The sequence below is a fragment of the Sciurus vulgaris genome (genome assembly GCF_902686455.1).
Source record: "Sciurus vulgaris genome assembly, chromosome: 13".
In the NCBI taxonomy this organism is placed as follows: Eukaryota; Metazoa; Chordata; class Mammalia; order Rodentia; family Sciuridae; genus Sciurus; species Sciurus vulgaris.
The window spans coordinates 82,457,735-82,475,591 of record NC_136474.1 but is presented as its reverse complement, the minus strand read 5'-3'; the positions used below and the strand labels follow the sequence as shown (position 1 = coordinate 82,475,591).

The following is a 17,857-nucleotide window of genomic DNA, read 5'->3' as shown; positions in this document are numbered from 1 at the left end:
GTTATTTTTTGTTATCAGGCTAAATTTAAAACAAACATTCAGGCACCACAGGCTGGAATTGTTAAGGCACCATTGAGTGAATAGTTTTCTGAAAAAAACAGATTAGATCCAAGTTATAAAGGCAACAGTTTCAAAACAATAGAAAAGAACTTTCTAGTCATCAAAATAATAATCCAGTCGTGGTGGCAAATGCTTGTAGTCCCAGATCCTTAGGAGGCTGAGGCCCACCAATCTCCTGGGCCCACCAATTCTAGACCAGCCTGGGCAACATAGTGAGACCCTGTCTCAAATAAATAAACAAAAGCCTTGAAGATGAGCTGGGTTCTTTCAAGTGGAGCAGAGGGATCATCTGGTTGGACACTGGACCAGGGTGTTAGAGAAGAGAGTCAAGAATTAAATGATCTTGTGGAAGGGAGGTCTCCCCTGACTGAAATTCTGTGTTCCCTTCAGGAGTATCTCCTGCTGTTGGTGCATCGGTTGGAAGATGTTGTCAGAGTAAAGTAGAGATCAACATGTCAAAAAGCAAGATAGCATCCAGCCCAGAACTGTACCCAAAACAGCAACTTGTGTTGAATAGGGAACCTAGAGAGAAGGGGGAGGGGAGGGAATGAGATGCTGGAAATGAGAGGAGCATCTGTCACAGTGAACTCCACTATTATGAATAATTATGATGCAATAATAAAAATATCATGAAGAAAAGGAAAGAAAAGGAACCTAATTTGACACCACCAACCAGGGCTTACGTCCTGGCTCTTAAGACTGGTTCAGTTTCACCGGCTATAGAATCATGAATGAGCCTACTGCACACAAGTGTTTTGTAGTATTAACTTGGAGCTCACAACACAAAAACTTTAGACTCCTGTCGTAAATGATTGTGCATTACCATTAGGGTTCCTTTGTGTAGCCCGATTCCTACCTTTAAAAAATGTGTGGAAGGAAGGCATTGAAAAAACTAGAGGTTTATGTAATTTGCATATTTATGGATCAGGAAAGTCTCAACCTGGATTTACTTACAAGACAGTGGCTGGCATATGACATTAAAAATAAAAATGATATTGCTTTTTATGATTCCATATTAAACACTCCATTTTTTTGTCAAATGGGGAAGAAAACATGAGCAGAACCCACAAGGACAGATTAGTCATTAGCAGTCCAAACCCCTTCAAATGGTTTTAAAATTAAAAGGAAATTTCCTTTTTATAGAAACAAAATAGAATTTTAGCTTATTCCTAAATAAAAAGGAAAAAGAAAATTTTACTTTGGGATAATTAATTGTTCAAGACCCTTCTCATGTTTGCTCCCCACCAACAAATAAAATTAGGACTTGTCAAGGTTCAAGGGTACTCAGTCATTTTACAAAGGTATTCTAGGCTAGGCCTCTGTTTTGTGCAAGGCTGTGTGCTGAGCATGAAAAAAGGACAGGAGAATAAAGAATGCTCCCTTCCCTGAAAGCAGGCTTCACCGTGTCCTGAGGCAGCAGCAAGCAGCTGGCCAATGCTGTTGTGGATGCCCGTCACTTTATTCAGGGGACCAGCTATCGAAAGGACAGAGCATGAGGCCTCAATCATTTGGCAATGAGTTTGAGGAAATAAGGATCTGTCTTTGTTGACAAGAATAAAGATCATCTTGATGGGAAAAATGTAATATCTGCTGTTCTCAGGCAGCAGAGTGAAAAACGCCTCTCGCGCTGAGAAGAAAGGGCAACAGCGGATCAGGAGGCAAGCAGAGTTCAGGGAAAAGCTTAGAACACTCATCCAGGGGATGGCAGACAGCAAATAGGCACCCAACGTCAGGCAGGGCGAGGGGCCGGGAAGAAAAATAATGCAGCGTAAAGAGAGGGAGCACCACCGGGGAGCAGGTGTGTGCTGCTGGCCGCGGATCGTTTTTGACAAAGGAACAGAAAATGGCTTTCTGAGCAGGAAGCTTCTGAGCTGGCCAGAAAGAAATGAAAAAGGCCACATGGGAATGACTGGGGGAAGAGGCCACTAGGAGAGGGAGCAGGGAGGGCCAAGGTCCTGGGATGGGAATGTGAACAGAACAGAAGGAAGTGGGGATGGGGAGGCGACAGGATGTGGAAGAGGCGGGTCTGGGATCGGTCTCACCGCTACTGAAAAGCACACACTTCCATTTACTGGCATAGCACGTTTGGATGGTGGTGTATTCAGAGGGCGCGAGGCTCTAAGCTTCACATCATCTCACCTTGCCTTCTAGATGGTTCAGGGGCTCCTCACGGACAGCCCCGCTTCCCTCAGCCTGACCACACAGGTGTCATTCACAAGGCGACATCCGTAGTCACCACTCATGGCCACCATGCCTCCAGAAGGAACACAGTCAACTGTCTCTGCTTCCTTCTTTCCCCACATTTTCGTTAGTGCACTATGGCTGCACAGAACATGGGCTTCGTTGCTACATATTCCCACATGCACACAATATAGCCATGTAATCAGGCTATTTCATGCCCCAGCATTTCCCCTTCCTTCCCCTGCCCTCCCCCGGGCCCTTCCCTCCCTCCCTTTGCTCTTCCTGTGATTTTCATGAGATCCAGCCCCACCTTCTTTTCCTTTCCCCTCTCTCTCACAAGTCGGCCTCTGCTTCTTTGTGCCACCTACTCAAGAGTCAAATCAGGAATAGTTTCCATCAAGGGTTGGTCATCATCCCAGACCGGAGGTTAGGCTGTCAGGGCTGGGGCAAGTGACCGTCTGGCCTCCACAGCAGGAGGCCAGATTTATCTCTTGCCGAGATTCCTACAATGGCACATCCCCCAGCACTGGAAGAGGAAGTTCCGGTGCCGAACTGGCAAAATAAAGATGAACGTTGATTCCCACCCTGCTTACAAATACCCCTCGCGCCTTTCCCACGGTGGCGGCAGATGCAGCTCTGCTTCCCACGGACTCAGCCTCACAGGATCCTCTCCCCATCAGCACATCTGTGCCTTGTGCTTCTATTTCCATAAGTGATATTTATTCTCCAGAAATAACTCATTCAACTAAGCCTGACTTGACCCGAAGATCAGAAAATTACTTGTGGGCAAAACCCACCATCTCTGAAACTGAGCTGAAGGTGTTTCTGTGGAGTGCTTTAATCATCGTTTTTCCCCAACACGGTCCTGCAGACGTGGTCTTTCTTGTATTGAGAAACGGATCCGCCACGGTAGTGTAATTTACAATTATAACTTTGAGAAAAAGCTGGGGGATAAGCAGCCTACAATTAAATAGCAAAGCAAATTGAACAACCAGCTCCCTTAAATACCAAAGAACACTAGAAATCATGCTTTGTTGGGACTCAAAACTACCTCACAAACTGAATTTAGAAATTAGTAAAGCCTTTCTTCTGGGAAATATCATTCTATTTCCTTGATTAAAAATGCTCACTGGGGATAGGGTATCAGGATGAACCTGGTGAGGTGACCAGAAAGCAAAGGAAAATGTAGACCCCTCCGTGGCCCGATCCCTCAGGCAGCCTACTGGAGGGTAGAATGCACGTGGGTCAGTCATCCATGCTTCCCTGTCCTGCTTCCTGCCCAGCACGCTGACATCTACGGGCTATTATTGTGGCTTCCTTGTCCTCTTTTATTTAGCTTTAATCAGTGGGAGGTGAAGGCAGGAATCTCTGTGAGGAGATGCTTCCTGAACTTCCCGCCCCTTCCTGGTAACTTTCTTCTCACTTCCTTCTGGTGGCTCCAGGCCCCCGGCAGTGGCTGCTGATGAACGGCCCTGATCCATTGCTTCAGCTCTCACGTCGAGGGTTAGAGATCACAGTGCTATACAGAGTTGCTCTCTTAATTTCTTCAAAGTTAAGTCTTCTCTACAGTGTGCTGTTTCCTGCTGGGACCCTAATTGAAACAAAATTAAATGTTGGGCATCCCCAGATCTAACCTTTCAAAGGAGGCAGCAAATATAAATAAGCAAATTCCCAGAAAAACCTAGGCTGATTATGAAGAGTTTATTTTTTATTTTATTTTTTTAGTTGTCAATGGACCTTTCTTTTATTTATTTACATGCAGTGCTGAGAATCGAACCCAGTGCCTCCCACATGCTAGGCCAGCGTCCTACCACTAAGCTACAACCCCAGCCTGATTATGAAGGCTTTATCATCCAAAAATATTTATTACTAAGATGTTCACCCAAATCCATTGGGATGGGAAAGAAGGAAAAACGAATGTGAAAAGAGAATCCTCAGGGGAAGCTGACAGTAAAAGTGAGCAGAGAACACAGTACAGCCAAGTCGCAAATTCAGCCTCACCCAAACCACGTGGACCGAGGCTGGACTATTCAGAATTAGTGACTTGCGGGTAATGGTGACTACTGAATTATAACTGGCTAGCCCTAAAACTTCTGATAGCAAAGACTCTTTGCAGAGATACAGGCATTTATCTTTGAACTACTTTTGCTGCATCCCATAATCTTGGTATGCTGGGCTTCCGTTTCCATTGATTCTAAGACTTTTTGATTTCCTTTTTGATTACTGGTTTTCGGCAGCATGTTCAGTTTCCATATACTTGAAAATTTTCCAAGATTTCTATTATTACTAGTTTCATAACATTGGGGTCAGAAAAAATGCTTGATATGATTTCAATACTATTAATATTATTAATATTAATAATACTATTCAGACTTGTTTTATAGCCTAATATATGATCTATTCTGGAAAAAGTTCTATAGATACTTGAGAGCAATGTTTATTCTGATGGTGGTGGTGTTCATCTCAAAATGAAAAGGGGCTGGGTAAATAACTCAATGGTGAGCACTTGCCTAACACACGTGAGGCCTTCAGTTCAGTCCCCATTAAATAATGTGCATACATACACACACACAAATTATACAATGATAAAGGAGTCAGTTCATCAAGAGGTTATGCCAATTATAAATATACATGCACCCAACACTGAGGCATCTAAATATATAAAGAAAATATTAATAGATCTGGAGGCAAAGATAAACTAATACTAAAATCGCAGGGGACTTTAATACCCCACTTTCAACACTGAACATATCCCACAGGAAATGAATAAGGAAACACTGAACTTTACACTTCATTTTTTACAAATATTTTTGTTTTTAGTTGTAAGTGGACACATACCTTTATTTTATTTCATTTTATTTTATTTTTTTGTGTGCTGAGGTTTGAACCCAGGGCCTTGTGCTTGACAAGGAAGCACTCTACAAACTGAGCTATACCCCCAGCCCTATTTTATTTTTATGTGGTGCTGAGGATTGAATCCAGGGCCTCACACGCTAGGTGAGCACTCTACCACTGAGCCACAACCCCAGTCCTACACTTCATTTTTTATTTTCATTTTTGTACTGAGGATTGAACCCAGAGGTACTTTATCACCAAGTTACATCCTTAGGTAATTTTTTAATTAAAAAAAAAAAAAAAAAAACTTGAAATAGGTTCTGCCAAGTTGCCGAGGGTCTTGCTAAATTACCCAGGCTGGCCTCAAACCTGTGATCTTCCTCCCTCGGTCTCAAAGTTGCTGAGATCATAGGTGTGTGCTACCATGCCCAGTTTGCTTGCTCCCCCCACCCCCACAATTTTTGGCTTAAAGTTCACTTTGGTTAAAAAAAAGGTGGGGGGGGGGTGCTTAAAGTTCTCTTGGTTTCACTGGCATGGAATACCTTTTCCCATCCCTTCACTTTCAGTCTCTGTCCTTATAAAGGTGAAGTGAGTCAATCGCCTAATACAGAGTCTTAAAAATTTTTTTGAGACGGGGTCTCACTAAATTGCTTTAGTTGAGCTCGAACTTGCAATCCTTCTGTTTGGCCTCTGGGGTCGCTTGGATGACACGTATGTGCCCCCCACGACCAGTTTGTCTTTTTTTTTTTTTTTTAAACCCACTCAACCACTGTCTTTTAATTGGGGAATATAATTCATTTACATTCAAAGCAATTGTCTCTCACTAAGAGGTAAGGACTTGCTGCCATTTTGTAATTTGCTTTCTGGTTTAATTTTTGTTTATTCTCTGCTGTCTTCCCTTGCGGTCTTATGGGTTTCTGTAGCAGTGTGCTTCGAATCCTTTCCATTTGGATAGAGCATCTACTGGGTTTCTGCTTTGTAGTTACCATGATCTTTACAGAGAAGTTCATATGGACATGTCTCAATGGCTTACAATTTCAATGAGGATGTGAGGTTCATCATTTTTAAAAAACACTTCAGTAAAAACAAGAACAGTCAAGAATTCATTTAAGCAAAGAACAAATTATGCCTGAGGTAGAAGCCAAGTTTTTAAGGTAACTAAATGTAAGGTTTCTCATTTTAGATGTATGCTAAAATTAGCAACTACAATCTGGAATCTCTACAGCACCTGAAGTTTGCAGGGTGTGTGTGTGTGTGTGTGTGTGTGTGAACTAAATGGAATGAATAGCATTGCCCAGCTGGCACATCCCTGTTTATCTGCAGACTACCCTTTGGGGTAAGAGAAGTGTTCCTCCAAGTCATATTTTATAAAGTTCTTCAGATACATCTTCCTCTTTTCCCCTTTCCAAGTATGTGTTTGTTTTTTTTAAGTGCTTACAGCATGAATACACTAATGTGAATATTTTATACTAATATTGGCTGCCCAAAGTTTTCAAGAGGAAATTACACCATTAGTCAAAGATTCTGGGGCGGAGACTCAGCCAGTCCACTGACACTTGTGAAAAGGACCCATTAGGGTCCTTTGAGGTCGTTCTTTGCGATAAGAATCTGCAGAAAATCTGCTGTGGAAGAAGTGGTCTGCACCATGCAGCCTAAGCCTATGTCTTCCTTTTTTTCATTTTGTTAAGAATCATTTTGCTGCTATTCTTTATGAAACGCCAGGCATTTAAAAAAACTCTCTTGTACCAGGCATTTAACAAATGATGATTCTGTATTATCAAGCGTGTCTTGGTATTTCTGAATAGAAAGACTTTAAGGTTATCTCATCAAAGCCACAGTGCCAAAAACAGAAGTTCTAGTATCGTGTTTTGCACATACTTTTTATTTGTTGAATAAATGAATATTTGTCAATATGTACATAACCACATAGAGCGAGCACTAGATTTAGAGCAAAATATTTGGATTCTAATATGCAAAGCCACTTACCAGCTATGAGGGCTTAGGCAGAGAACTTAATCTGAGCTCAGCTTCCTCAACTGTAAAACTAGGCTATACAGACCTGTGCAGCCCATCACACAGGTTTATTGCAAGTTCAAATGCAGAAACAGGTGAAAGTGCTATGAATACAACTGAGAGCAATACAAATATAACCATGACAAGTAACAGCAATTGAATTTCAAGTTGAGGAATACTTAATCACACCCTTGGATTGTACCCAGGTACTGATGGAGTCAACAAGAAAGTGACAAAATAGCTGATCACCAACGAGAACAAATACACCATTCTTCTGAGTGGAAGAATTCTGCAATATCCTGTAGCCTGTCCCAGCAATTAATCACTTCCTAAACTTCATGAAGATGTCAGAGACCCACCATCAATAACTCTCTCACAGAAGCACAAGGGCCAAATGTCCCACGTTTATTTACATATGAAATGTTTAATACAGTTATGATGGATGTAGTCATAACACCTGACAGCAGCAAGACCTTTTGAGGAACTGAACGTTGGCTACAGTCTATCATGCAAGTATCTATATATACACAAAAGAATTTCTTTTCTTAGAAAAAAAAATACAAAACATGTTCAGGGATAAATATAAAATGCAAAAGAAAATACAAAACAAAAACCAAAATTTATAACTCCCAGAGAACTATAAACGGAAGGGACAGACGAGTACCTCGGCAGCGCTTCAATAAAGCAGAACTACCACGTGAAACACTGAACAGAGCCCCGTGGCTCAGCTTCATCTGACGGCCAGGTGCAGTGTGCAGGCTGCTGCGTGGCTAGGTCGGTGGCTGAAGTTGTGCATCCCAACTCTAAGTACCAGAACGTTTGGCAGTAGCACCCGGAACAGGAAACACCAACTGTTTAGACAGCAAAGGGTTAAGTCAACTGTGACTTTTTTTTTCCCTGTCAAGAGTCAGAGAAATACTTGATATTCTTAGTTGTGTCTGTGTGATAGTTAATAAGTTACATGACAAAAACCTGACTAGACATCTACTGGTCTAACTACGTGGTTGTAACTAACTTTTACAGTAGTCCAGCCCTTGCGTAGCTTCATCTCCTTGTGCTCTTTAAGTCAGCCTTGGAAATGTGTCTGGGAAACATGTCTTCCCCTTTAGAAATCCTTTCTTCCCCATTCCTCAAAATGGAGTCAGGGAAACCCACAATCCTTACTGGATTCCTGGCCTGTTCCGCCCACTGCCGGGAAAGAAGGGACCGCAAGGCTGCTGTAATCCAGCTGGCAGCTCTGACTGGGCCCTGTGGCGCGGGGCTGGAGTGCGGGTGTCCCAGCCGTGCCCTGGCCCACTGCGGGCAGCACGCTGAGGAGAGTGCTAAGACACTTAGAAGTTTCTAGTGTTTTTGAGACCCACGATCACCTACAATTTATGTAGTGAATTCTAAAAATTAAAACACTAAAAAAGGCATTATGTTAGCCTGTAATTTGTTAACCCATTCAAATGTGTAACATACAAAATGGTTTTTTTGAAGTCAGGAACTGCCCCTGTTACTAAGAACTCTGTTTTAAAGAAACAGTACAAAAAAAGAAAGATCTTAACCCAAAAAAAAACTCAAAACATTTTTCTACTAAATACTGATACAAACATATACAAAGAGTATAAAAAGTTATTCATTTAAATATATACAAACTCTTTTAAACTCAAATACTGTTGTAATACTCATCGAGGAGAGGATATATCCAACGAGGTGAGGAAGGTACATTGAAAAGAGAATATATTGCAACAGCCTAGACAGTACTGTTAACTCTATTATACTGCAAACTTTCTGTAACAAAAATGGTCCTGGTTTCTTCTTTTAAATTCCAATGCGGACGGGGACTTTCCGTGGGGGTGTCTGCGCTATTTCTCGGCCGAGCTCATTCTTTTGGATTTGATGAAGGCCATGCCGTGTGTCCGCATGTGCGTGTTTAAGGCAGCTTCCGTCTCAAAGGTCTTGGCGCACACTTTGCACTTGCGGTCAGACGCCGCGCCGTCCGCAGCCTCGTCCTCGGGGCTGGGCTTGTTCTCCTGCTGGCTGTCTTCCCCGGCCCCGTTCTGCTTGGACACCGGCTGCGGTTCCTTCAGCTTGTGCACGATGAAGAGGTGCCGGGACAGCGAGACGTGCGACGTGTAGCACAGGCCGCACTCGCGGCACTGGTAGGAGGAGCCGTCCGACTTGTGCTGGGGGATGTGCTCGTGGAACTGCAGCAGGTTCTCGGTGGTGAAGCCGCACACGGCGCACTTGTGCACCTTGAAGACGTTGATCTTGAGCTTTTTCAGGGGCTGAGTGATGGCTCCTCTGGGAGGCCTGAACTCCAAAACCGGTTCTTCCAACTTCCGCTTGGGACTGGGAACCTTTGAGGAAAAACAAATCAGAGCACACAGCTGAAAACCGCCCTGCTCTGCGGTGGATGGAGGCCTCTGCAGCCAGGCAAGCGCATACCGCACGCTGTGGGATTGGGGGCCTTAGGTCGCACTCACCCCAGAGCAGGAATGGAAGTCCCAAGTTCCCAGGCCTCACTCCAGTTGGGGTGGGGGCAGGCCACAGTGAGCAAAGAAGGTGCTGCTTTTGTGGAACTTCTGTTCCAGTGTGCAGGACAACTGCCGAAGACCAAGGGATCTAGAGGGAGTCAGATGCAGGAAACAAAACCGGGAGGGAGAGGACATGCGGGGAAGCCTGAGTGGCCTGTTAAGTGAGTCGGGGAAGGCGAGGTGACAGGTGACAGGTGGACAGGTGGACATGGGACCAGACACAGTGAAGGGCAGAGGTCCAGACACGAAGCTCAGGGTAAAAGCACCAGGAGGGAACAGCAGGGCAGCTGCAGAGGCTGAGGCAGAGTGGTCAAGGGAGGGCGGTGGACGAAGTCCAGGGAGGGCAGGGCAGCTGTAGAGGAACCTGTGGGGGACGGAACGCTGGGGCTCTTCTTTCACTATGTGAAGCTGGAGAGCCCCTGCAGGGTCCCGCACCTGCTCCCACCACAGGCAACTGTCCTTTCTGGCCTCCTTGTCCTCACATGAGTTCCCGCTGGACCTGCTGCCTTTTCCCTCCGCGGCAGCCTTCTAAATCCCTGCCTGCACCCATCCCCTCACCTCCACTTCTCCACACATCCTCAGAGGCACCTCCTCCTGAGGCCCGGCTGCTTCGCCCTGTTCCTAGGGCACTTCTCTCACACTGCCTTGACTCAAAGCTACCTCAGCACCCGCGTTCTTTAACTTCCTGGGGGAAGGCCAGGGTCTTGCTGCAACCCTACTCTGGCTTGTATTCTGATGAGGTTGTCTCTACAATTAACTGATTTTAAGAATTTTGGGGTAAACTGCGTTTAGCGGTGCCCAGACTTAGCTGGCTGCCAGAGGCAGCGATGGCTGCTAAATGGTCATCCCTCGATTCTGGCAGCACTTAGCACACACGCAATGTCCTGTACACAGGCTTAGGTACGCATAGACACTGCAGGCCGACTGAAGTCCACTACCTGCTAATATAAGAATGAGGCCCAAATTGGTGATTTTATCTTTTATCATTCTAAAAAGAATTAAGGAATTGCTTAATTGTTATTAGGTACCTGTCATCCTGATATACTGCCAAAAAAAGAATCAAGCTTTAATGCATTCCTCTAAGACACAACTGCTTTAAGCCAACATATATGCAAGTAGTTCCCTGACACTGTTTTTCTGGAAGGTTACATAGGAATAAAGGTTATCTTCAGGAGAAGCTGAGGTGTCAGAATGGGGATAGAGGGAGATTAGCCATTATTTTACACCTTTCTGAATAGTCTGGATTTTTTAAATTGTGTAACTGTACACACAAACATAGAGTAAGAGGCAGGACAGGGAAAGCAAGCCAACACAAGAACCAGTGGCAATATTTGACCTTGGTGTCTTCCTTTATTTCTGTCTCCTCCTCGTTGGTGGCTTCCGTCATTTCTTTCAAGTCAGGATCCTTGATCCCGTGCATCAGCTGGATGTGCTTCTCCAGCATCAGCCGCTTGGTGAAGGTCCGCCTCGAGTCCGGGCAGTGCCTGTGGAGCACAGGGGAGAGAGGCCCCTGCTGAGGAGCTGGCACCGGAGGACCTGTGCCACCGACCACTCACACAGACCTCCAGAGTAGCTGCACTGCCACCAAAGGGTCAGAGCAAACTGAGCAGTGTTGCTCTGCAATCATGGTTCCCAGGTGCTGGAAAAGTTTTGTCTTGTTTTGTTTTGTTTCTATTTTAGTTTGTTTGTAATAGCTTTGATTTTGTTTTTGTATCCTTATAGGACCAGCCTAATTTGCTTCAGAGTATTTATTTTGTAGGTATGGACTAAGTATGACTTGGTTTGTTAATTCTATATGACCTTAATTTTAAAATGTAGAATGTAAAATTGTCCAAGTTTTCTTTACCATGACTCACAGAATCCCCTCAGAATTTACATCACAATAGATGTGGCAGGCTAAAGACAGTCCCTCTTGGACACTGTGCTGATATGAACTCTCCCAGGCGACTCTGCTGTGACAAGACAGAACATCTGGTCCAGACTCCTCATCAAAACAGATGCAACACATATATTTATAATCATAGCATTCAAATATGGTTGTGCATTCAGAAGATTAGAATGAAGAAAAGTGAACAGATATCCACGGTAGATTAATTTACTTAAGTGTTCATTTATTTTGGGAAAAAAATACTAGATTATGAAGATAATTTCTTTGAAAGATATGAATTTACTGTTGTCCTTAATAAAACAGCCAAAACAGGTTTAAAAAGGTTAAGGGCCATGTGACTACAGGTGACATATGTCAGGCATCAAGAACACACCAGCAGGGCAGGGGGATGAAAAGCATCCCAGGGTCTTATTCAGACTCAAATCTGCCTCCTCTGGAAAGGTTTCTGAAGATTTTGTAAGGACTGGCCTCAAACCCTGTGACTCCAATAGCGTCAGGAGCTGGCCAGCACCACAGAGCAAGCGCTCTATATTATGAAGAGATTTGCTGGCAGTAAATCAGCTGGCGAATCCTAGCCTTTCACCACCTTGCGGTGACATCACCAGGACAGAAACAAAGTTACAGTGAAGGACCCCCACCTCCACCCCCCAAGGCAGACCTCCGTCCAGTCTTTTCAGCCCAGGCATCCTTCCAGATCCTGATGGCGTGAGTCATCTCCCTCACCCCGCTCCCCATACTGGGGGATTGAACCCAGGGCCACACACACACTACACAAGTGCTCTACCACTGTGCTACATCCCAGACTTTTTATTTTGATTTTGAGATAGTCTCATGAAGTTACTGAGGCTAGCCTCAAATTTTGATCCTCCTGCCTCAGCCTCCCAAGTAAGTGGGATCACAGGCCTATGCCATACACCCAGTTAGATTCTGATTCTTTTGGTTCAGTCTTGAAAACACAGTATTTGTAGAACATTCTCATCTCACCAAGACCACTCCCCACTTCAATTTCATTCCTACATTTTGCTACCCAGGAAACTTTCCCTAACTAACCAAGTCCCAGCAAATTCCATGAGTCCAGGGCACCCTCCTGTGCTCATGTTTGTGCTGCATTACACACTGGCTCTCTGTCTTCAGGGTTTCTCAGTTCCCTCTCCTGTGAGAAGCGCCATGTTGTATCGATTCACTTCAGGCATGTTCTTGTGCAGTGTGAGACAAGACCCTCCTCTAACAATGTGACGTAGCCTGCTCGTCACATACAAAGCTTTCATGACCAGACACTGACATGGGATTCCTGTTGGCCCACTCGGTGCCCTCACGTGTGTTTGATCTCAGCCAAGAGTGTGTGCTGGAGAAAGGCTACTTGCCTTAGTGGCAGATGATAGCCAAAGTGCCCAAGGCCTGGTCCAGGACTGAATCCATGACTGGGCCCTCTTTGGGCCTCCTCTGAACCCAAGTAAACCACCCCACCAAATCAACTGGGCAGGGCCAACACTCCAAGGAGACCAGAGGTGCTCATTCAACAGCAAACCAGAAAACCAACCAGTTCCCCAAACTCTCAAAATAATAGCCAGATAAGCCAGACTGAAAATCAGTGTTTGAATGTTTTCTCTTATATGTGGAAACTAAAGCAAAATAAGGGAAAAGGTGGAGGGCCGACTGGATATCATAAAGAAATAGGGAAAGAGCAGCGGTGCAGAGGAAGGAGATTGAGAGGGAGCGAGGAAGGCCGCGAAAGGGGAGGAAATGAAGAGTGAATTTAACAAAATCATACTCTGTGCATATATAATTATGCCACAGTGAATTCCACCTTTATGTATATGTATAAGGCAAAAATAAAAAAATAAGTGCGTGAGAGGAAGATCAGCAGAGTAAAAGAAGGAGAATGGGGGAGGAGGGGAGGGAAATGGTGGGGCACTGGGGTCTGAAATGCACACAGGCTATGATTTTGTCAAAATGAACCCAACTATTATACGTAACTACAATGCCCAAATAAATAAATAAACGCCACCGAAGAACCTAAAAATACAATGTATACGGGGTATGCAAGAGAGTGTTCAAGTATTCTTAAGCCTAACAACCCAATCAGAGGCCCAAGGCCAAAGCAGAATATAGTCAAGGCAGTAATTTAGACACTGGCGCAGAAGATGAGGAATCAAAAGTTCCTGGTGAAATATGAAAAGCCTTCGGGACCCCCACAGCCCCTCCCCTGTGTTTCCGTGCCAGCGATCTCGACTTACGAGCAGGTGTACACCTTCCTGATGCCTTTGTGCTTGATCCGATTGTGGCGGCACAGGCTGTGCGAGGAGCTGAAGGACTTGTCACACTGGCGGCATGGGTGCTTCTTCATTTGCTGCATCGGGAGAGAAGAGAAGGTCACTGAAGACAGTGAAGACAGGGGCACGTAAGCAAGGACGCTTCAAGGGTGCGAGTTAGACAACCGTTCCCTGGGAACACAATAGCAGAGCTAGGAGGTTCATTTTTAAAACATAATTACAATGGAGGATGGTGCTGGGTATCTCTCCGTCAGGAGCTAATTTCAGGAGGATGGGATTGGCCAATCGTAAGAGTAAAAATACACTTTTCTTCCCCCAAGGATTTAGGTTTGTTGATTGAACACAAATATCCAGGTATTTGTAATAATAGAAAACATTACATGAATCTTATTTTTGGCAAAAGGAAGCACAAATGCTGTTTTTTAAAAAGCAGACACATGAAACCACACCACTTCAATAAAGCACAGATAAAGTCATTACTTAATTGTTATAAATGGAAAGAATATGATAAATTATCCAATGTGCCATGTTAAATTAAATCCCTAGTTTTCAGTGATTAATTATACATAGTGGGAGGGAAGAGTTCTCTAGAAGGTCTTTCACTTTACATAACGCCAGCTACTGATCTCAGGAGCAGAGAACTTTGAAGTCACTTGAAGGAGGCTGCCGGTGGGTCTGTGCAGGGGTCTGTGAGTCAGAGAGTGCTCACAGGGCCCACACAGGCCACCAAGGAGGTAAGTCAAAATTTTAGTGCTAGTGTTACTTAAATGAATTTCCTGTGGGACTTCTGAAGTAGATTAGTGGCTTAACCTTAAAACAAAATCTGTGGGTATTAAACTCATAGCAGTCTGGAACTAAACAATGTCACATCACAAGGAAAAGGATCACGAGAGCCTTTGCTCCCAAATAGCACACATTCGGCCCAACCTCATTAAAATGAGGCCAAAGTGGGAATGGAGTTCCCAGAGGAGCTAACAGGACTATTCTTGGCTATATAGAAGAGATGAGCGAGCCACTGCAAGAGAAGTAATGAAGAAATAATATTGTTTAAAACTTTTAATCACCTGACAAGCACACCCTTATTGAAGGCAGGCAAACCTACCTATGTGGTTAGAGTCTGGCTCTATGGATCTCAGTCCCTCACCATCATGTGACCCTAAGATGGGTACTCTTATCAAGAGGCCACCCACCCTGAGAGGTGGGGGTCACAACAGTGCCTTCCTTGGGGTGCTGAAGGAGAAAAGGGGAAATGAATGGAAAGGGGACAGAGGAAGGTCACTGAATAAATGTTCTTCCATTAGACTGGTGAAAAGATGTGTCCAAGCCCATTTAAAAGAGTGGGAAAATTGTCTTAATAAAGCAAATGGTCCAGTGGGTATTCAGAAGGGTCTAGAACCCAGACCAAGGCAAGCAAGAAATTTTCTCCTCCTTGTTAAAAACAAGCCTACCAATGCATCTACTGTTTCCTAAGCATGCTATCCCATGGGGAGAGGGGACAACTCAACCACCGGATCACTGCTTGAAGCACACTGCTCCTCTCCCAAAGGTATTTCTCCAAAAATATTTTTGACCACACAAAACAGACCACCAGTAATTCTAGCCAAAGAATGAATAAGAGGCCATGAGTCTTCATTTTAGAATATAGCTTTAATAATAATGGTATTTAAAAATCAAATACCCAATCTCTCTTCCATTCTATAAGGGCAACAATATTACAGGATCAACCCAAAGAGTCAAATAACAAAACATGTTTGCCAAAGCAAGCCAGTCTGGCAAGCAAATAATCATAACAGATCAAAGAAAATGGAAATATACCTTTCTGATAATATAATAGGGCAAGAGGCATCAGAGAAAGGGAAATTGGACTGTCTCTTAAGGTGAAGGGTTTAATAGTCTAGTGCTTACTATGTAGTTCTATTAATATGAAAAAAAATTTTTTTTGGTACTGGGGTTCATTGAACTCAGGGGCACTTAATCACTGAGTCACATTCCAGTCCTTTATATTTTTTTGAGACAGGGTCTCACTAAGTTGCTTGGGGCCTCTCTTAAGCTGCTGAGGCTGGCCTCGAGCTTGTGATCTTCTGGCGTAGGCCTTCTGAGCCCTGGGGATTATAGGCATGCACTGAAAGCAAAACAGAAAAATGCTGGTGAGGAGACCCTCAGTGGGCATAAGGGAAGAGCAGCCAGGCTGGGTGTCTTCTCCAGAAAGCCGAAGACAATCGGAGGCACTGCATCCCCCTTTCCTTGTCTTTATGAAAACATGCAGAAATGAACTCCAAAACAGCCCGGATACAGATCGCTAGTGACAGAAGATGAGAAGTTAAAGCACTAGCACCCAGATCAAACCTCTAGGTTCATATTACCCAGCTGAGCAGATGGCTTTCTTTCTTTTTGGTGTCTACGGCCCTCAGCATGCTAAGCAAGTGCTCTAACGCTGACTTTCTTCCTCTCTGTTAAATCTCATGTATTAATTTATTCAGGCGCTCCAACTATATGCATAACTTCTGTATTCAAATTTTATGAGTTCGAAACTGCTACTCAGTGACACTGGAAACCACTCTTTAAAATCAAACAAAAACGTAAAAAGTATGAAGAAAATGCAAAGCAGATCATTCTGTTTCTGAGATTCTGCTCCCCACCCCCACCCTCAGTACTGGGGATGAAATCCAGGGCATCTTGCATGCTAGGCAAGCCCTCTACCATTGAGCTGCGCCTCCACACTCTTTCAGACAAGGTCTTGCTAAGTTGCTGAGGCTGGCTTTGAACTTGCAATCCTCCTGTCCCAGTCTCTTGCTGCAGCAGGCCGTTGCAGCAATTATTTCCATGATTTAAGGCCATTGCTTCCTGTTTCCAATGCAGTGAAAGCAGATACTGAAGGAATCAAGGCTTTGAGTGAACTTTTTACAGTTAATTACAATCAGAAAAGGACCATGTTTTCCTGCTTAATTCTGAGTTGTTTCTGTTTTTAAGTGGAACTCTTTAAAGAAACAGCTAACTTAGAAGCTGGCAAGGTCCCCAAAGTGTTCACATACAACTTTAGTCAAATATCAAATACGGCTTCCTAAGCTTCCTCCCCAACCTCTCCCTTATCTTGGCAGCTTTCAGGGAACAAAGCCTCACTCCTCCACCAGATCCCTCTGCTGATTCCAGAGTCCGGGCACGAGCACGTTCTGAGCCCTGGGCTGCGGACTGCTTCTGATGGCCATGCCTTCCAGATGGCTCTCGGGAGTGTCCTGGTTCGCCATGGGTTCGCCCACAACTGGACAGTCCCATTCTGATACAAGTTTCTTTTGTTTCCTTGTTTTCAGGCCTCTTTCTTGTTCGGTGACTTTGAAGAGGGTTGGAGGAAAGTCACAACGTCACAACATCTGGAGAGAAGGCCACTTCACCTTCTCCTCAGAGTTCCACCTCACCTCCAAGAGGCGTCTGTCTCACACCAACATGCAAGAGCCTCCTTAACACTCATCACACATCCAGAACAACCCCAAACTCAAGACTAAAGGCTGTATAATTAACCTCAAGTCATGCTGATACACCTGCTTCAGCCTATCTTCACACTTTTTTTATGAAGAAAGAAAAGCCAACCAATTCTCTATTTTAATTCTGTAATTCACCACAGTAGCAGAATCGTGAGACGTTAACTCCCCAAACTCCAAACCCTTCCACGGACGGAATCTGTTCTGCACATACACAGTCTCACCCCCCAACCTTGCTGCCAGATATGTTCCAAGCTTCCCAACAGGCACCTTGAAGCCTCAGGTAGTACCAAACCCCCAATGTACCCCATCTTTTCCTATACAGAGGCTCCTTGACTTAGGAAGGCTGGCTACATTCCCCATAAACCCGTAAGTGGGAAATGGATTTTAACACTCAATAAGCCCACTAGAAAGCTGAAATATAAGTCAAACCATCGCAAGTTGGGGACAATGTGTAAATACAAGTCTGTGATAAAATTTAATTTATAAATGAGGCACAGTGAAAAATTCAACGACAAATAGAACAATTATAACACATGATGTACTAAAAGTTATGTGCCCATAGTCGGTCCTCTCTTCAAAAGATCTCATTGGATTTTCACCTAAATGAAA

General features: G+C 44.2%; 1 protein-coding gene across 13 annotated transcripts in view; it reads right to left on the bottom strand.

The window, feature by feature from the left end:
- Positions 1–7,467: 7,467 nt before the first annotated feature.
- ZNF532 (zinc finger protein 532) overlaps positions 7,468–17,857 on the bottom strand; it is a 110,747-nt gene continuing 100,357 nt past the window's right edge. For all 13 annotated transcript variants that reach the window (XM_079109516.1, XM_079109508.1, XM_079109506.1 and 10 more), the window contains 3 exons: positions 13,734–13,846; positions 10,945–11,092; positions 7,468–9,431 (listed from right to left, as the gene is read on the bottom strand). In XM_079109516.1, the coding sequence (XP_078965642.1) occupies positions 8,937–9,431; positions 10,945–11,092; positions 13,734–13,846 (756 nt within the window). In that variant the 3' untranslated portion in view covers positions 7,468–8,936. The remainder of the gene's footprint in view (positions 9,432–10,944; positions 11,093–13,733; positions 13,847–17,857) is intronic.